This window comes from Typopeltis vanoorti, chromosome 14 (genome assembly GCF_054136105.1).
Source record: "Typopeltis vanoorti isolate ZY-2024b chromosome 14, IOZ_Tvanoo_1.0, whole genome shotgun sequence".
Classification (NCBI taxonomy): Eukaryota; Metazoa; Arthropoda; class Arachnida; order Uropygi; family Thelyphonidae; genus Typopeltis; species Typopeltis vanoorti.
Genome location: NC_143562.1, coordinates 21179377 through 21201249, shown reverse-complemented (window position 1 = coordinate 21201249; position 21873 = coordinate 21179377). Strand labels below are relative to the sequence as shown.

At 38.6% G+C, this 21873-nt stretch overlaps 1 protein-coding gene across 1 annotated transcript in view; it reads right to left on the bottom strand.

The window, feature by feature from the left end:
• Positions 1–21873, bottom strand: part of LOC150099286 (uncharacterized) — a 623534-nt gene that overhangs the window by 141033 nt on the left and 460628 nt on the right. Inside the window, exon 21 of the mRNA XM_090404213.1 lies at positions 8633–8748. Coding sequence (XP_090260339.1) covers positions 8633–8748 — 116 coding nt within the window. The remainder of the gene's footprint in view (positions 1–8632; positions 8749–21873) is intronic.

Below are 21873 nucleotides of genomic sequence, written 5' to 3'. Positions count from 1 at the left end.
TAATTACAATACTATCAACAAGATTTACTCAAAATAACCACCATTAGCATCGATCACAGCTTCAATTCTGCTTCGGAACCTCGAACAAGCTGATGCTACAGTCTCCCTGGGAACGGCCGCAAAAACTGTTTTAATTTTATCCATTAACTGGGCTTTTGTATTACTGGAAGTGCGATTGGTGTCTTTTTCAACTGCGCCCCATACAAAATAATCCATGGGGTTAAGGTCTGGGGAGTTTGGAGGCCAAACATTTGGACTGGTGAAGTCGTAGAAATTTTCAGACAACCATTTTTGACTTTTCCCAGAGGTGTGGCAAGGGGCCGAATCCTGCTGCCATACATACGGCCTACCATTGGCTACCCTTGTTATCCAGGGCTTGACTACAGTTAGCAACTCCACGAACAAAGCCCGAATTCCAATGCCAGGGTTCTTCAACACCTGTTCCTGCAGATTTGCGAGGAATTCTGCTGTACGAACGCAATCAGATCGTCTGCTAGGGATCTTTCTTCTTGCTACATCCTCGTAGTCACCATTGCAAGTCTCTAGTTCATGCCTGATTGTTTTTACTGTATTCAGGGAGCATTGGGCAGCAGTCGTAATATCCTTATTTTGATGGCGGGCATGAATCATCATGATACAAGTTATTCTCTTCCATGATTCAGGTGGGTTCCAGCTATCCATCCTTTCTGATATCTTGTATATGAATGAAGAAGGGTCCAAACTTTTAAATGAAGAGAAGTGTGTGTTAATACATGTAACTTACGGAAAAACATAATTAATTATAAATATGTCAAATTTATCCCGAACACCCTGTATAGTGGGATGTTGCCAATAGGCCTGGAAATATGGAAGATGCCAACAAGGGAATGTTTTGTCAAATTGGTTTATCAAATGAGAGTAATGATTCAGTATAGTTAATTTTAATTATGGAAATATAAATTGGAATAAACAAACATTATCTAAGAGTAGAATAATGAATTAAATGAATTTATGAGGGACAGCTGCCCTAGGAAGTTTGTAACAGAATGTGCATGAGAATTGAGAATATAGTTAATTGAGAGTATAGTTAATTTTAATTATGGAAATATAAATTGGAATAAACAAACATTATCTAAGAGTACAATAATGAATTAAATGAATTTATGAGGGACAGCTGCCCTAGAAAGTTTGTAACAGAATGTGCATGAAAATTGAGAATTATCAGTTTGATCACTGTATCAGAAACTATTATTGTGAACAGGGCCAGTCCGAGAGCATCTGATGCCACTAGGCAAAGAAAATTTAGGGGTCCCTATACATTGTCTCTATATATATATTTTGTCATACTCACGCAAGCACACGTACATCTACACATACCCAAAGTCTTATCGACCCTAGGAGATTGCCAAGGTTCGCCTAATAATGATAAAACTGACCCTGATTGTGAATGAAGTATTGAAGGAGATGAATTGGTGCCGCTGATAGCATCGGCCTGACCAAAGATTATTGGGATCTTTGAGAAGTGGTTGATGGAAGATGATATAACAGGAATAGAAGTATTTTTCGGCAGGATAGGAAGGGAAAGCGCGCTGGTGTAGTACTGCATATGATAAGTGATGATTTAAATCCTCTAAGAGGATTTAAATTAAAATTTAAATTCCAAATCACTGACTTTGGAAGGTAGTGATACTAGTGGTTTAGGAGGAGGTGGGAAAGATAGGATATTTAGTGGGGTGTTGCTACAAGCCAAAGAGCACAGAGGGTGGGGGAGCAGGAGATGTTTAGGCAGTTGAGCTTGGCAAGTGCAAGAAGAATGATTGTTATGGAAGATTTTAACTACAGCAATATAAACTGGGAAGAGGATAATACATGTAGTAATAAGGAAAATAAGGGAATGGAATTTCTAGAATTCTTGAATGACAAATGTCTTAGGCAACATGTAATAGAGGGAACAAGATGTTCACGAGTTTTGGATTTGGTCACAGCATCAGAAGAGCTGATAATAACTGAGACGACATCCCCCCCCCCCAGTTGGAGAGCGTGACCCTGTGGTTTTGACTTGGAATATGAATAGACATGCAGGAGTATGAAAGAGAAGGGAACATATGTGGAATTATAAGGCAGGTGATTATAATAGTCTTAGATATCAACTTGGGGCAGTTCCATGAAGGATGGAATTGGAAGGCCAGGATATCATTAGTGCTTGGGAAATTGTGAAGGAATATTTGTTAGCAGCAATAGTAAGCTGTATTCCACAAGTGAAGAAGAGGACACAATTTGGTGTAAAGTGGATGACAAACAATATCAAACAGGAACTGCAGGTTATGGAAGAGATATAAGGAAAGGGGTGGAGAGCAGATGCATGAAGAATATAAGACCCAGGCCAGGAGAATGACTAGTATGGTAAGGAAGGCGAAACTGGAATATAAGAAGAGACTGGCCCAGAGATCCAAAGAAAATCCTAGGGAATTTTTTAGGTATGTGGCCAGCAGGAGGAGAAATTATTGTGGAAGAATGACATTGTGGGATAAAAATGGGAATAGAGCAACTGATGCGGAGGACATAGTGGAGTTATTCAATGAACACTTTATTGGAGTATTTCATCCTGGAGAAGTAAGTTTTAATACTAGAGGGATAGAGTAGGTTCAAGGTTTAAGGTGCAAGAGGAGAGTGTGTTCCAAATACTGAGTACTCTGGATGTCAGTAAAGCTGTTGGACTGGATGGTATTTCACCACAGGTTTTGAGGGAATATGCTAAAGAACTGACAAACTGACAGCTCTACTGACCTGGCTTTTCAATGAAAGTCTGACTATCATACCTTCCTTTCAAGGAATGGAAGGGAAGGGAAGATAGTGCCATTGCATAAGGGCGGTAGCAGACTGGAAGTGTGTAATTATAGGTCAGTTTATGTTTCATCAGTAGTTGTTAAGATCTTGGAGAAATTAATCAGGGACCGTTACCCTCATTTGCGTTTGGCAAATGATGGTAATGTTATCTGTGAGAGCCAACGTGGATTTGTCAAGGGGTGCTCTTGCCTTAGAAATATGATTGCTTTTTATAATAAAGTGACAAGAGCAGTTGATGAGTGAAAGGCATAGACTGCCATTTTTTTCAGAGTGAGCAGTTGATGAGTGAAAGGCATAGACTGCCATTTTTTTCAGATTTTGCAAAGGCATTTGACAGGGTGCCACATGATAAGCTGTTATTTAAGTTACAACACATGGATTTAGATGTCAGGTTAGTCAACTGAATTCAGGCTGTCTGATAGGTATCAGAAAGTTGTGTATGGTGGGGCAATATCAAGGAGGCAGAAAGTTACAAATGGGGTCCCATAGTGCACTCAGTACTGGGACCTATATTGTTTAGCCTTTATATCAATGACATTGTCAGTGGAGATTGCAGGGGGATATTCAGTTGTTTGGAGATGATGTGAAGCTGCGAAGGGTTATTAGTAATATTGCAGATGTGATAGCCTTGCAAGAGGATTTGAATAAACTAGACAGATAGGAAAATGGGGATATCAGTTTAATGCAGCAAAACGTAAAGTCTTGAAATTTGGGATACATTGATGGAATCTGCATACTCGATTGGAGGAGTTGTAGTGGAGGATTGCTGCAGTACTGAGAAGGACACTGACCTGCAGAGATAAAAGAGTTATCGTTCCATTGTATAAGACCCCGATTCCACACTTAGATTATTATTATCAAATTTGGTCCCCAGGATTTGAAGGAGATAAATTAACTCTGGAAAGGGTACAAAGGCAGATAATGAAGTTGGTTTCAGGACTGTAGAATGTTAGTTATGAAGATCGGCTGAGGGAATATGACTGCTGAGTTTGGTAATAGAAGAAGGAGAGGTGATATTGCATTGCCTGATAGAGTGGTGAGAGCAAGAATAGTCAATGAGTTCAAGGAGTGGTAGGATAGACTGTGTTTCCTCCAACGATGAGTCTTTTGACTCCATGAAAGCCTGAATAATAATAATAATAATAATAAGGATATATGTAGAACTACAAGGCAATGATTATAGAAAGCTCCAGAGACACCTTGGTGCAATAGTATGGAAAGGAAAGTTAGATGGATAAGAGATCAGTGCTTTTGGGGTACTGGCCAAGAAATATTTAAGAACAGCAATAGTACATTATACATCAGCAATGTATGAATGTATTAACATGTAAAACAGACGATGGTGAAATTAAACACCATCGTCTGTTTTACATGTTAAGTCTCATATTAACATCTGATCTCCATAGAGTCGAAGACTTATTGTGGGAAGAATCGCAATTTGGAAGAAGGCATTAGGGAGGCAGTATAAATAATGGGTAATGATGTTACATGAGGAATATAAAGAAAAAGCTAGGAAGATAACTTGGGCTGGAGAAGCCAATCAAGCCAAGAAAAATCCTAGAATGCTCTTTTCCATATGTGGCCAATGGAGGAAACAATGATTATGGGAGGATGATATACTCATAATATTCATTGAAAATGGCAGCCCACTGTAAAGGATATGGTGGATGTATTTAATGAATAATTCATTGAGATATTTCATCCTTCAGAGAAGTCCAGATGGAGAAGTCAAAAATGAAATAGACTATATCCTCTGTAACAGGAAATATATAATACATGATGTATAAGTCCTAAATCAGTTCAAAACATGAAGTGATCATAGACTAATAAGAGCTAAAGTTGTTATTATTATTATTAACATCCGATCTCCACGGAGTCAGAGATCCATCGTGGGAAGCACACACTATTGCACAAAATGCCCATCGAATCATGCCTTAAATGATTCAATTTTCTACATTCATGACACACTCAGATGTTGTGAATGAACTTCCTGAGCTGAAACTGAAATTATACAAATATGTCAAGGGCATTATCAGTGTAGCTGAATATTCCTTTAGCATAAATGCTGATATCCCATCTGTTGCTATGCCAGCAAAGAAAAAGTAATGTAGTAGATTCAAAACAGCAGTACAAGAAGAAAGAAATGCTTATCTTGGTAATGGCTTCAATAGGGCAACATCAAGAAAGAGACAGAAGGTCTGGTACTTGCTGCTCAAGAATAAGCATTGTAAATGAATAGAATCAAGGCAAAGATTGAAATGATCCATAAGAATAATGATTCCAACAGAGATAAAGAAGAGACAGCAGACCATCTAATTAGTTCTTGCAGCAGGATCGCTTATACAGACTATAAACAAAGGCATAATCAGTAGTAAATACTGTACACTGGAGCTTGTGTAGGAAATATAGTTTCACAAGTTGCATAACCCCTTGGAAACACACACAATTGAAAATGAGAATGCAAAGATATTATGGGACTTTAAAATTCAGATAGATAGACATTTGGAAAATAATATGCTAGACATTACTGTAGTCAAACAACAACATGTGTGGTTTATTAATGTGGCAATACCAGGGGATAGTAAAGTAGAAGTAAAAGTGCATGAAAAACTGATCAAGTATAGAGATCTAGAGATTGAAATTCAATGCCGTTGGAACAAACAAGCAACAACTGTTCCAACATCATAGGAACAACAAGAGCAATATCAAGAGCATTTATGAAACACATTTCACAACAATATCTTGTTGATTCCTAGGCCTTTGGATAAGACCTGAATTGGACTCATTTATCAGTCAAAGATTTCTTTATTGCACCATCCCCCTTATACAATGGAGCTATATTACATTCTTTGCATTCCTGTGGGATTATTCTAACTGAACTGAAACTCAAAGTATACAAATATTTCAAGTGCCTACTCAGTGTTTTTGAATATTCCTTTAGCATAAATGCTGATATCCCATCTGTTGATATTGCTAAATTCTTATCCAGGTTATGCAATAGCTCTAGAACCTCCCACTCAAGCACCTCAGATGAGAAGGAAGTTCATCACCTTTGTTGCATTCATCACATCCTCAATTTTTGCTACAGAAAAGTTGTAGAACAGTGTCAGAAAGTGTGTGTGAGGACTAGATTTTTTGCTTAGAGAGTAGTAAATGGATGGAATGGGTTGCCAGAGTACTTCATCAATGAATGAGTTCATGGAGAAGTATGATATTTATTGTGTGAATAACTGGGTGAGTCTCTGGATCCATGGATATGACCAAGAAAATAGCAATAATAATAATAATCATAATAATAGTAATAATTTAAGAGAGGGATCTGATCATCTGGATATTATGCTAATATCCAGATATCCAGATAATATTCAAAAAATTGCAAATACAACTCAGAGGATAATTATGATGTTGAAGCAAACCTTGACATATAAGAATAAGGAAGTCATTTTGCCTCTTTACAGGGCCTTGACAAGACTACACCTGGACTTCTGTGTGCAGATGTTGAATTGGATTTAAACAGTATTGAATTTGAACGGTACTCAATGCCATTTAAATCCAATTCAACATGTGTGACGAGCACATAAGCCTATCCACGTGTTTAAATATTCTGTGTGCAGATTTGGTCTCTGGGTTCCAAAGGGATACAATGAAAAGGTACAAAGAAGAGTTACAAAGATTATATCAGGATTATGGACTTTAGATTATGAGGACAGATCATGGGTATGTAAATTACAGACTCTGGTTAGCAGGAGAAAGAGTGGAGGTGTATAAACTTCTGAATGGGTGTTATAGGATATCATCTGATGAAGTATTTTGTTATAGGGAATGTGGGGAGAAAACATTCTTGTGTTGTGTTGTCTGGCATTATAGAAATGGCAAGAGAGGAAAATTTCTATGGCTTCTATGCCATGGAAGTTCTTCGTTTCCTTGGAAACAGGGATAAAAAGACTGAAAACCACTATTGCTGCTTACAGTCTTTTTTATCCAAACATTTGTGCAGAAAGTATCACTGAAGTAATTCTTATTGGTATGACCATGAAAATCCTTACCACATTTGACTTTAAATGGGAAATTTTGGCATGTAAGGAAAAGAAATATAAAGAAGCAAAATGACTTCCTTGCAAGGCCTTGATAAGACTGCAGCTAAATTACTGTGTGCAGATTTGGTCTCCTGGGTTCAGAAGGTATAAAGAGGTTGCTGAAAGGCTGCAAAGAAGAGTTACAAAGATTATACTGCTTTTTTTTTAATGAAAGATAATTTACTGTATATCCATTCCTACCTGCCAGCCAGACCACATTTTCCCAAAAGCTTAAGAGAACACACCCCTTGGAAATCATCATTAAAATGAAGACACTAAAGACTTCACTCTGATGAGAACAAATAGTTTGAAACAGCTGTCAGGCCAATGAAACATAAATGCACCTGAGTTTATGTTTCATTGGCCACAGCTGTTTCAAACTATTTGTTCTCATCAGAGTGAAGTCTTTAGTGTCTTCATTTTAATGATGATACTGGAATTATGGAATGTAGATTATGAGAATAGATTGAAAGTATGTGGACTATCAACTCTAGTTAAACGGAGAAAGATAGAGTGATATCATAGAGGTCGATAAACATCTAAATGAGTGTTAAAGGATATCATCCTGATGAAATTTTTCATTATATGGAAGGTGGGGAGAGAACCCAGGTACATCCATGAAAATAAAGTTTGTTCAAAGCTGAGAAAGAAGTAAGAGCTAGATTTTTCTCTCACAGAGCAGTGAGTGAGTGGAATAGTTTGCCTGTTGAAGTAGTAAGTAAATCAAGTGTGAACAAGTTTAAGGGAAGGTATGAGAGCTGGTTTGGATGATGTATAGCCTCCCTTGATGAGTGCTTGACTCCCTAATGATCTCAGATAATAATAACAACAACAATAATAATAATGATAATAAGACTACAAGGAATAAAACAGAATTTTATTATTGTGGCAGCCAGTAACTTAAGTGGGAAGTTATCTCCGAAATGAAGTAGAATGGAGATCAGTATATAAACTGCTGATAGCATTACCTGTAATCTTACTAAAATAAAAGCTGGGGTGGGGGAGGACTTGCTTTGGCAACCCACTGGCATTTTATGAACTTACAAAAGTTGAAATGAAAAGCAAAAGCAGATCACAATACTGCAGTTGCTTAAACCATTAACTATAAATGCTGAAATGTAAACTACTTTAATTCTCCATAATATTTACCAAATGATTAACTGAATCAATAGGAAAAATGGAAAGATTAACTTTACAAATTATCCTAACCATTTAATTCATTTGAAAGACAAAATCCCTTCCTAAAAGAATAGTGCCAGTGAAACATGCCATTCCAGGACATCTCATTATGAAATAAGTTTAGTTGTATGAGAACCAACAATAAGAAAAACAAATGTTTCAGATATGCAAACTTTTGCTTTATTTTTCACTTTCTTTTCTTTATTATTATTATTATCATCATCAGACCTTTATGGAGTCCAGAGATTCATTGTGGGAGGTCTCACTGTTACAAACACAGCTCATCATGCTGTGTGTATAACATTCACTATCTCTCTACTCATGACACTCTCAAGCAATGCATTTCAATCACTCCACCACTTTTCATGCAAAACACCTACGCACACTCTGTTTACAGAGAAAGCCTACTGTCCCCCCCCTCTCCCATTCCATGAAAAAACTCATCCATACTAATCCAGTAATAACCCCTTACCAACTTATATCTCTCAATCATATTCCCAATCATATAATACCTTTTAAGACACAGCATGTAGGGCTCTTAAACTACTTACTGCATCTTCTTGCTTTCTACGCAATTCATCTTCTTCAATGTAATCCTTTTCTAAGTTCCTTATAGGACTCCTATAATGGATATTTACTTCACCTTCCTGGTACTGATGGAGCGAGTCTGTAAAGGAAAATTTACTTTAAAATGACTAACAGTTAATGAGTTATGCAGTGAATTTATGTGTACTTTTATTAACTACTCATATTACATTTATTCTTTTTCCTTTCAAACTCAATGATAACAATGATATCAATTTTAAATTCAGAGCTGATATCATTGTAGATGTATTTATTAATCTGCATTACTATTATTATTATTATTGTTATTATTATTATTATATATTATTATAATATAGTTTAATGCAGCAAAATGTAAGGTCTTGAGGTTTGGGACACATCGATGGGACACTGCATGCTCTACGGGAGGAGTTAAACTGGAGGAAGTAGGAGAGACAAGAGATCTGGGTTTGATGTTTGATAGAAACCTGAAATTTAGGGGACATATTTCAAAGGTAGTGAAGGTGACACAGAGGATTACTGCAATAATGAGAAGGACACTGACCTGCAGAGATAAAATGGTTATCATTCCATTGTATAAGACTCTGATCAGACTTAGATTATTGTTCTCAGATCTGGTCCCCAGGATTTGAAGGGGATAAATTAACTGTGGAAAGGGCACAAAGGCAGATAATAAAGATGGTGTCGGGACTGTACAATGTTAGTTATGAGGATCGGCTGAGGGAGTGTGGACTACAGAGTTTGGTGAATAGAAGAAGGAGGGGGTGATGTGATGTGATGTGATGTGATGTGATGTGATGCGATGCGATGCAATGTGATATTACTGTTTGTCTTTTATATTAATGATACTGACAAAGATTTGGATGGAGATATTCAGTTGTTTGCAGATGATGCAAAGTTGGGACGAACCATAAAGAGTAGTGAAGATGCTGTGACCTTGCAAGAAGACTTGAATAAATTGAGTGATTGGGCACGGAAATGGGGATATGAGTTCAATGCTGCAAAATGTAAGGTTTTAAAATTTGGAAAACAAAGATGAGATGCAGAATTTATGCTTGGTGAGAATATATTGTTGGAGGTAGAGAAGATGAGAGATCTGGGGGTGATAGTGGATAACGATCTAAAATTTAGGGGACACATCGCCAAAATTGTGAAGACAACACAAAGGCTTCTGGGAATGATGTGGAGGACACTGACTTGTAGAAGTAGGAAGATTCTTGTTCCGTTGTATAAGGCTTTGATTAGGCCACACATGGACTATTGTGCTAAGGTAGTTTCTGAACTCTGGAATGTCGAGAATGAGGAAAGATTGAGAAGATGTAATTTGCAGAGTCTGGTGGACAGGAGGAAGAGGGGAGATATGATAGAGACCTACAAGTTGGTAAGGGGTTGTTATAAGATCAATGGTGGAGAAGTTCTACAGAGAATAGTGGGAGATCAGGGGAGAACCAGAGGTCATTCCTGGAAACTGTATAAAGAGGGTGTGAGTAGGGGAGTGAGAGGCAGATTTTTTTCGTGCAGAGTTGTGAATGATTGGAATGCCTTGCCTGAGAGTGTGGTGTCTGCAAGGAGTTTGAGCATGTTTAAGACACGGCATGATGAGATGTGTGTGAGTGTGATAAAAGGACCTCCCAGATGAGTCTTTGACTCCATGAGGTCTTAGGGTAATAATAATAAGTGTAGAAAACAGGGGAGAAATCGATAGAATATGGGTAAAAGAAGGTAAAATCCCCCCCCCACACACATACACATCTTCCCTATCCTACTTTCTGAAATTGCTTTTCAGCTAATATATCCTATTTGTTGATGAGTCAGTTTCATCAGTCTTAATGAAGATGACATCACTTTTAAATCACATAAACCAACTAGTAATCTTTATCCATTTTCCCCAAACTAAACTCCAGCTTTTCATACATTAAGAAGTGCATACTTACAATGCAGCTTTTTTGGAAATAATGAAGGGAGATCTGGTAGTGTTCATCTCGAACAACATACAAAGTACATGAGATATCATGAAAATGGAATTAGGATTAGCAGATCATGCATTGGACACATTTTTGGCAGAAAATAAAATTAAAGAAAACAATCATAATCCAAAGAAATCATTAAATATCTATGATATTATTTTTTGAAAGTGCCAACTTTAAAAATACTTATTTTAAGACTACCTTCAAACCAATGGTCATAGGCTACTTATATATATGTCTATGCCCAAACAAGTACTATACTAAGATACTATACTAGTATATTGGTTAGATGGATAAGAGATTGGCTCTCTGAACAATACCAGCCAGTTGTGTATGATGGAGTAGTATCTCAGAAAAAGGAAAGTGACCAGTGACATGCCTCAGGGTTCTGTTCTTGGACCCCCTACTGTTTAACTTATTTGATAATGATATTTCATGTGGATTTACTTGGGATCTTCAAATGTTCACTGATGATACAAAGTTAGGTAGAATTATCAGGAGTAGTGTTGACGTTAATTCTCTATAGGAAGATTTCAATAGACTTTTAGCTTGGACAAATGAGCGTGTCCGAGTTGCAGTTTTAATATTAATAAATGCAAGGTGTTATGCTTTGAGATACAGAGATATCAGGCTATGTACTATACTGGCGGAAATGTACTTCAGGAAGTGGATGAGATTTGAGATCTTGGAGTGATAGTAGACAGTGGACTGAAGTTCTGAGGGCACATTGCAAGTGTTACCAAGACTACACATCGTATTGCTGCAATGATTTATATGTAGAGATAAGGAGGTGGTGATGATGCCTCTATATAAGGCACTAGTCAGACCACATGTGGACTATTGTGCTCAGATTTGGTCACCTGGTTTTTATTGTGATGTAGAAATACTAGAGAGGGTCCAAAAATGAATGACCAAAGTGATATCAGGAACTCTGGAGTGTTAGCTATAAAGAACATTTGAGGGCATGTGATTGCAGTTTGGTAGATAGGAGGAAACAGGAGATATTATAGAGACCTTCAAGTTAGTTAAGGGTATAAAGAGAGTGGATGTTAGGATGGGAAGAATGAGAGGACATCTCTGGAAGTTGTATAAAGATGTGGTGAAGAAGGGTGTGAGGAGTAGATTTGTTGCATGGAGAGTTGTTATTAAGTGGAATGCATTGCTGGTGTGCATTGTGAATGCAGGTAGTGTAAATACCTTCAAAGCTCATAAAGATAGACTGCTCCATGGGTCAGCACTCCGTGGAGGTTACCAAAATAATAATAAAATAATAACTTTCTTCACTCTGTTATAGTTTGAATTGTTTTCCCAATTAATTGATTATAGTCTTTTTGTGTTCTTTGATGATGATAATGATGTGTTAATGAAGCTGGTTATCTGGTTTGTTTTATTCTTATATGGTGTTATGAGTTAATACTGTTGGATCAAGAGATATTGAGGAAAATGTCACTAGGCCAGTGTTTCGTTTTTTTTTTCCTTTCTTTTTTTAAACACTGTAAGTAGTGAACTTTGGGGCACTGGAGTGTCACTAAATGTACACTCTTGATTAACAGAAGTGACTTTATGCCCAATTTGTCTTGTACAGCAGAGACATGAAAACTAAAATAAAACATAAATAGAATATAAACAATGGAAATGAAAGTTTTGAAGTCAATGTTGGCAAAAAAAAAAAAAAAGGAGAGGCAGAATTAGAAATATGGATATTAGGATTTTTTTGGAATAGAAGGTGTTGAAGAAATGTTGTACATATAATGAAAATGAATTAAAGAATACCTATATGAAAGGAAAAGGGGGGGAAAGGCAGGAAGGAAGCCCACAGAAAAGGTGGAGAGACCAGATAAGAAAAGATTTATAAAAGAAAAACTTGAGTTGGATCAGTGTTCATGAAGAAAGAATATGGAGAGCTTTGATCTGCCTGACCTGACAGTTTCTGATGGAGCCATTGTTGATTAATTAAAATATAATATGAATAACAAACAACTGCCTTAAATAGCAAGATAATTGAATTTGATCCTTATATCAGAGGATACTATTATGAAACTGCCTGCAGCTGGTGAAAGTGATCATGAAGTAATCAGTATATATGTGGAACTATAGGATAGATAATTATGAGAAACTTGGTCGACAGCTTTGAGCAATAAAATAAAATGACAAGTTATGTTGAAAGGAAATCAAGGATGTTTGGCTACAGGTCAAGAAATATTTAACATTTGCTCTGAACTGTTTTTTGGTTATATAAAAGAAACCAAGAGTTAGAATACCCGAGTCCCATCCTATCAAAGAACAATTACAATGAAACATTAATCAAAAAAAAAAAATCCTATGCTAACCTCCAAGAGAATCAGATGAATATGAAACCAAGACTGTAGAGGAGCAGTGATTCTCCCATACACACACACACACACAATCAGTCACAGATAAAATAGCAAGCATGCTGCATCAACAAAATATAAAGGTTGCCATCTACATCCATCTCCCATCAACAAGATCTCTAATCACCTCAAACTTCCAAAAACCTCCGCATCTGCCTCTTAAAATGCTGGATATCTACAAGATCAGATGCAGTTGTGGTTTACACTATATAAGACAGGCAGGCACATTGAGAGAGGGGCACCAATCTGAAAACTTTAAGGACATTGAGAACGAAAGAAAACACAAATCAGGACTGGCAGCACATAAAACTAAAACAAAACATCAAGTATTATGGCAATATTAAACCAAGAATATAATTTCTTGGCATCTTTAATTTATAATAAAATTAGTTTTCTATCATTGAGGAGTAATACTGACAAAATCATTTCTAGTATGTCAGTATCAGTCACCACAATCCAGTCACTTTCAATGCATCTAAAACCCAATTTTGTATTTTTTTTTCATGCATAAAACTAAGGTGTTTGATTTAGTTTCCCAACCTCGCCTTAATTTGATAATGGTTAATTTAGCAGGTATGAAAGATCTCTCCTCTTTAATTGACATCTCTAACCTTTCAAGGCAAAAATACATGACTTCTATAACATCCTCAGCCTCCAAAAATCTTTAATTATTATTATTATTATTCGTGACCTCCAAGGAGTCAGAAGACTCATCGCGGGAGGACACCCACTGTACAACTCTCCATCTCCACCACTACCGAACCACTACTACCAATCAACTACATCAATGCCATCTACTGCCCACAGCCATCACAAGTAATTTTTGTCTGAAAATTGCGTGTTCTGAAGGGTCGATTTTTTTGCCGAAGATGTTTTTTTTTTCACCCATCCAACTACTAGCTCTGCACAGATCCCAAATCCACTTACCCTTACAATACTGTTATAATATTTGGGGTGATGTACCAAATATCTTTCTAAAAATTCTTGATGCTATCCAAAAGACAGCAGGTCAGCAAACTGACAACTCCTCTCTCACAGAGTCTCTCCAGTCACTGTCTTATAGATGGTTTCTACATTGTGTCTTTTCTATATATCCTTTAATAGGCGCTGTTAAGCAGAATCCATAAGCAGAGTCAAGTTAATAACATGAGCAACAGCCACCTAACATTCATTTACAGTTCAATTGCTAAACAACAAATCTTCAGAACACACGCAATTTACAGACAAAAAATACTAGTTGTGGTGGAGGTGGGCAGTAGATGGCATTGATGGAGATGATTCGTAGTAGAGGTTCGGTATAGTGGTTGTAGGTGTCCTCCCGTGATGAGTCTTCGGACTCCTTGGAGGTGTCACAAATAATAATAATAATTATTATTATTATTATTTCCATTGCCCCTTCATGATATTTATCATTGTTCTCTGGAACAGCCTTATCCAAGAAGTATTCCTCAAAGACTACAAACTCAAGCTCTTCAAAAAGAACATCAGCAGAGTCTTTCTCTCTTAACCCCTACCTATGCACATCATCATCTGTAACCATTCATGTTTGTGAGTGGTATAAACAAGTCTATGTTGATGACATTCTTACACCAGATTAATACAGATGAGAATATTCATAAAGTGGAGAAAGAAAAGAGAGAAGAAAACACAAGGCCACTCCTGAAAGTTGTATTAGAAGGTTTTTTTAACATGAAAAACACAAGGAATAACAGTAACATTGTTTGAGAAAGATATGAAAAGGTTATTGGAAGAGACAAGAGTGAAGATTGAGAAAATGAAAATCATCAGTACTTTACCTCAATATGATAAAAATGAATTAAGAAAAAGGGCTATGATGACAAATGATTTGATGCATAGGCTGTGTAGAAGGAATGGATATGAGTTTTTGGATATGTGGAGTGAATTTGAGAGAAGTTTGGATTTGTATAAGAGGGGTGGCATACACCTAAATGCATTTGGTATTATCAGGAGTCTAGAAAAACTAATAACTGGTATGAGACCTAAGACAGACAGTCAGGGAAACTAAATTATAAAGGGAGGAATGGTGAGAATGTGAGTGTAAGAGTGACAGTGTTCTAACTGTGTTAATGGCAGGTTTTGTAATGGAAATGTCGACAAGGAAAGAATGATTTCGACTTTGTGTTTGTCTATTTCAGACCCATCGAACGTGTGTTATAGATGTTTACATCTATAAGGCAGTAGCGAAGAACAGAGATCAGCAAGTTGTCCAACTCTGTCATGCAGACTGCAGGCAAGAGTATACAAAAGAACATGCAGGTAGATTATTATGTCTGTACATGAATGCTAGAAGTATCTGAAACAAAGAGGTAGAGTTTGTTGCCTCAGTCAATATGTTGAGACCTCAGATTGTAGGCATTAGTGAGACCTGGCTATCAGAATCAAACATACTAACTGGTATCGAGTGTAAAGGTACACTATTTTTAGGAAAGATAGAGAGGATATGAGAGGAGGGGGTGCGCTGCTAATGATATCGGATGACTTGAATCCAATTAGAGTTGAAATCTATGATTGTAGTAGTACTACTAACAGTATTTCATGTAGCAGTGACTTTGAAGCCATCTGGTATGAGGTGGAATCTAACAAAATCAATTACATAGTAGGATGTTGTTACAGACTTGGTGGATTGGTTGCTAGTGATGAAGAAATGCATCACCAAATAGAAAAGATGAGCACAAAAAGCATAATCATAATGGGAGACTTTAATTATCCAAATATTGATTGGGTAGCAGCAGAATCTCATAAGAAGAATGAAAATGCATTTATTAAGCTGTTGCAGGACAACTTCCTCAAGCAGCATGTGACAGAAGGAACTTGAGGTCAAAGAGTGTCAGATTTGATTATAGCGTCAGAGGGCATTTCAGTTAAAGACGTAACTATTCTGCCTCCGGTTGGTGACAGTGGTCATGTGGTACTCACTTACAAGCAGCAGACTAGAATAGTCACAACTGTTGTACAGAAAGCTTTTGCTTTCCATGAAAAGAAACTGGCTCTGATTGCTAAAGACAACAAGAATTCTATCGATATGCTGCAAGTAAAAGAAATAACTCTTCGAAATGCAGATTGCATGAAGGTTAGAGATGCAGAAGAGGTTGTTCAACTAATCATTGCCCATTTTGCTAAAAGCTATCAACCTGATGTATGCGATATTGAGATCACTGCTACCTCTTCACTGGATGCAGAAATTCAGGTACATAAGGACAAGGTATCAGAGCTGTTGCACAAACTGAATAAGAATTCAGCAATAGGGACTGATGGGCTATCAGTGAGCCTGTGTAGCTCAGTGGATGTGGCATTTGCCAACCACGGCGCTTGGCCACACGAAGGAAGACTTGGTTTCGAGTCTAGTCAGCGACTAGAGGAAATTTTTCTAAGCCTTTTTTCGACCGGTTCCCGAGTTAGTCGGTCTCTGGCACGGGCAAGCAGGTTTTTCCTCCCGGAAACTCAGGTTTTTCATCCTGTAAACTCAAGAAAATCGACCGTAGAACCCACATTATTTCAGACATTAAATATATTGTGTTAGGGTTAGGGACCACGAGATGGCGGCACATTTGAGCCGTCTCTCTTCACTGAGTACCGCTTAATTAGTGATAGCCTTGGGTCATCTATCTCTGATTGGTACCAGTGGAGAATGAACTGCCCACTCAGTCTCCAAAAGTTAGATAGGGCTAAATGGCCTCGCCTACTCCCCGTATACGGGAATAAAAAGGCGTTAGCTGATTTTTGATTTTTTTTGGGCTATCAGTACATGTGCTAAAACAGTGTTCAGCTGAAATTGTTATTCCTTTGACCAGGCTGTTTAATATGAGTCTCAGAAAAGGGAAGATTCTGCAGGAATGGAAAGAATGTATGGTAATTTCATTGCACAAGGGTGGTGCAAAGACTGATGTATCCAACTATCGACCAATTAATATCTCAGTAGTCAAGATTTTGGAAAAATTGGTTAAGGCTCGCATTCAGAAATGGACTGACAGTAAATCTCTACTTTGCAATGAGCAACATGGGTTTACTAAGGGAAGGTCATGTTTTAGCAACTTGCTCACATTCTATAACCATGTTACCACTGAACTAGACAATGGGAATTTATTACACCATAATACTTTTGGATTTTGCTAAGGCTTTTGACAGAAGATACTATGGTAGACTGTTGAATAAATTGGAGAATATGGATTTGAATTATAGAATATTAGCATGGATAAGAAGATGGCTGACTGACAGATATCAAAAAGTGGTATATTGGGGATGTGAATCTGCATGACTTTGGGAATCCAAAGCATTGTTGTCTTGGCTTGCACATCCCCTGAGACACTTCACAAGTGCAGCAGTAGTGGAGAGATTCCTGGACACCTTCAGGTTACTGATTGGCCTGCTATGCTATTCCTCCCTTCCAGGGTTAGCAGCCCCGGTAGGGTTAAGTTTCCTTGCTCTTGCAATAACTCATCAGATGAAGGCTTCGACACTTATAGGTCGGAGCCAGGAAACTAGTTGAGTGTGATTCCAGATGTCTGTTTCTTGTTTGGAGGTGATCCTGACACCAGTCCCAACAGCATCCTCAAGAAGAAAGTTAACAGAAAGATCTGCAAGGACTGTCATCAACCCATTTCTTCAAGTTCTCATCATGCTTGTTCCGGTGGTCAAGGAGTTCCAAATCTCAGACACTTTGTGTGTCAGGTCTGCAATCGTGCATTCTCCACTGCAGTTGGCCTTGGCATGTATCACACCTCAAAATATCCAGCTGTAGCCAATGATGCAACAAGAACTGAGTGCATTAAAGCACGTTGGACTGCAGAAGAAGAAAAGATCCTCACCGCTCATGAGATCGAGTTGACGGCTCGAGGGATAAAGAACATCAATGAGGCTTTATTTAGAGTGTTCCCATTAAGATCTTTGGATGCCATCAAGTGTCATAGATGGAAAGCCAGTTACAAAGCCTTAGTTCAAGAATTGGCAGCTCATCTGCCACAGGTAGGGACAGGTAATATCTCCATATTTCTTATCCCTGCCTCTCCATCTTCCAGCCACCATCCTGCTGTTGAAGAAGAGGGTTTGATTCTCAGATTGACATCATCTCTAGATGATCCTCCTCTTCCGTGATATAACCATCAAATTCTTAAATCTCTCATCCAGACTCACCTTCTGGGAATGGATATCACAGATCAGTTAAATTACTACCTCCATGCTAAATTCTCCGAACACTTGATGCCTCGTCAACATCAGCCTACATCTCATTCTACAATGACTTTGTCAAATAGGAAGCAGAGGAAGAGAGCCTATGCAGCTATGCAGGCCCTCTATAAAAAGAATAGAGGGCAATATGCCAAGGCCATCCTTGACGGTGCTTCCCCTCCACCTCTAGCAGACTTACATTATGATTTTGTTAAATTCTGGAGTACAATCTTTTCTGCTCCACCTCCACACTTTCCTGATGATGACCAACCTACAATACTGAGGTCCATTCCTACCCTTCAAATATACCAGCCTGTCTCCACTCTTTCATCCAATTTCTCTGCCTGCGGACCTGATGGCTTTCCTGCGCCTAGGCTTCGGAAGGTGCTGCTGAAGATTCTTCAAGACTTATTGGACATTCTCCTTTCCAGTAAAGCAATACCACCATACCTATGTGCTTAAAGAACTATCTTCATTCCGAAGAAAGAAACTTCAAGCCGTGCATCAGACTTTCGACCTATTACCATCTCCTCTGTGATACTTAGACTCTATCATAAAATCTTAGTTAAACGACTTCAGCAACATATGCAGCATGATTATAGACAGAGAGCATTTGTCCCTTTGGATGGCTATGCCAAGAATATATATCTTCTTTCTTCTCTTCTCTCTGATTCCTGCCACCGCCTTCAACCTCTATATATGGCATCGCTGGACCTCCAAAAGGCCTTTGATAGCATCTCCCTTCCTGCTCTCCTTCAAGCGCTGTCTATTGCTGGATGTCCAGAACCCTTTCTACACTATGTTATGGAGCTATACTTGGATAGCTCAATCACTATCACTACAGGGTCCTGTGCAACGTCTATTCCCACAATACAGGGTGTTCACCAGGATGAGCCTCTATCTCCCCCTTTTCTTTAACTGCATCATAGATGAATTTCTTCACTCTCTTCCTAACCATATAGGCTACTCTCTAGGCGTTTCTTCCTTTAATGCTATAGTCTTTGCGGACGATCTTATTCTCGTAGCCTCTACTAAGGTAGGCTTGCAGGAACTCCTTGACTGGTCAGTTGACTTTTTCTCTATTCGAGGCCTTTCTATTAATATAGAGAGTCCTGCTCTTTAGCTCTTGTCCCCTCTGGTTGTGACAAGAAGCTTAAGGTTGAGATTATAGAGTTTTCCCTGCACGGGAGACCGTTGCATTCTTTGACCATCCTGGAAGAGTAGAGATACCTCGGTATCATGTTCACCCCAAAGGGAAGGTCTTCTGTCCCTTCTATCCTAGAAGCTGGGATCGCTTCTTTGAGGAAAGCTCCTCTTTTACCACAAGTTGGTGCTTGGTAGGATATATATCTCGACACTGTCCTGAATAGACAGGGCAATCCGTTCAGCTGTGAGATCATGGCTCCGACTGTGGCCTGATACCCCTACTGCATATTTCCACGCAAGGAAGGACGGCAGGCTCGGGGTTCCATCACTTAGATGACTAACCCACACCTGCAGCTGTCCAGAATTGCGAAGTTAGAACTATCTTCTTCCCCTGTCTGCAGAGAGGCTTTCTGTAGCCCATTAATACAAGAAGACTTTAGGCGGGCTAAAGGCTGGTCCCATTATCAAGGTACCTTAATTGAGTCAGCACTCGCAGAACACAAGAGATGGGCATCTCTGCTGCACTGTTCTGTAGATGGTGCTCCTTTAAAAGAGTCATATCTGGTGGCTCCCCAGCATGACTGGGTAAGCGATGGCACCAGACTCCTCCCTGGGTTTGAGTATATTGACCTTATCAGGATGAGGATCAATGCCCTGCCCACTCCAGCCCGCACAGCTCGATGGGGTAGTGACAACTCAAACTGTAGGGCTGACTGCCAGTGTTGCTTCCACACCCATGGGGTCCACGTGCAGAGGCATGACGTCATAGTCTCCATTCTGAACCGCTTTCAGAACAAAGGTTGGGAGACCACGGTGGAACCTTATTATAGGACCTCCGTGGGTTTGCGTAAGCCAGACTTAGTGATAAAAGAGATGGTGACATTTGAGTAGTTGATGCCCAGGTGGTGGGAACAGGGTGCCCACTAGCCTATAGCCATAATAATAAGGTAAACTATTATAAGAATAACCAAGTAAGATATAGGAGGAGCATGGGGCAACTCCGAGGTTTACCAGCACCACCATCTCTTTACATGGTGTATGGAGTGCAGATAGCTATAAGGACTTAAAACAGCTTGGGCTTACACAGAAGCATATAAAAGTTCTTTTCTTGAGGGCTCTACAGGGCACACTGGTGGCATGGCATTGCCACCAGAGAATGACTACAATAACTAGAACAGGCATAGGGTAAAACACTTGTAAAGACTTAGGCCTATATCAAGTCTGGACGAGATGTCTGGACCATATTATAGTACTGTGCATAACCAGTACAAAGATAGATTAATAAATAAAATAAAATAAAAAAATAACTAGTGGTGTACCACAGGGATTAATGCTTGGTCTACTGTTATTCAATCTATACATTAATGATATTGGGAAGGATTTGACAAGCAACATACAGCTATTTGCTGATGATGCAAAGATAGGCAAAGTAATCAGGAATGCTGCTGATATACATTACTTGCAGAATGATTTGAATAGACTGGAATTGTGGGCATTGGAAAATGGATATCAGTTCAATGTCAATAACTGTAAAGTCATTCACTTCAGCATGATTAGATATCCAATGTCATATTATATTGGTGGGATTATGTTTGAAGAAACTGATGAGGCTAGGGATCTTGGAGTATTAGTAGATAGGAAGTTGAAGTTTGGGGGGGGAATAGGTAGATTGCAAATACAACTCAAAAGATAATTGGCATGCTGAAATAACCGTTCACATGTAAAGGATGTAATTTTGCCTCTTTACAAGGCCTTGATAAGACCTCACTTGGACTATTGTGTACAGGTCTGGTCTCTTGGTTTCTGTTGTGATTCTGATATATTGGAGAGAGAGTGCAAAGGAGAAGAGTGTTAAAAATGATATCAGGATTATGGAATACTGATTATGAAGACAGATTGAGAATTTGTAGACTGCAGCAAACAGTTGAAAGAGGAGTGATATGATTGAAACTTACAAACTTCTGAAAGGGTCATACAGGATTTCAATTGAGGGAATTTTTCAATTTATGGAGGGTGAAGAAAGGACAAGAGGGCATTCTGGGAAGCTGAGAATGAATGCCACAAAGAAGGGGGTGAGGGCTAGATTTTTCTCTCATAGCGTGGTGCTGATTAGAATGGATTGCCATTGGATGTTGTGAATGCAAGCAGTGTGAATGTGAGTTCAAGAATTCAAGTATGATAGCTGGTGCATGTAGTCTGGGTCCTCCCTGAATGAGTTCCTGACTCCCTGGAGGTCTCTTTTAATAATAATAATAATAATAATAATAATAATAATAAAATAAGGTGTGGTCCATGTGGTTAGCCTAGTGGGTGTGTGCTTCACAACCATATGCCTGGCGAAGGAGTGTCCTAGGTTTGATTTCCGTCAGTGATGTGAGGAGTTGAAGGATCTTCCTCAGCCATAGCCAAGTTAGCCAGTCTTGGGCATGGACAGTAGGGTTTTTCCCCCAGTTTATCCTGGGATTTTTCATCCTACAAAGCAGGCAAACCGGCCTTGAGAACTCAACACTACAGGCCATAGGATACAGCGGGAGGTAGAGCTGACCACCTTATCCTGTG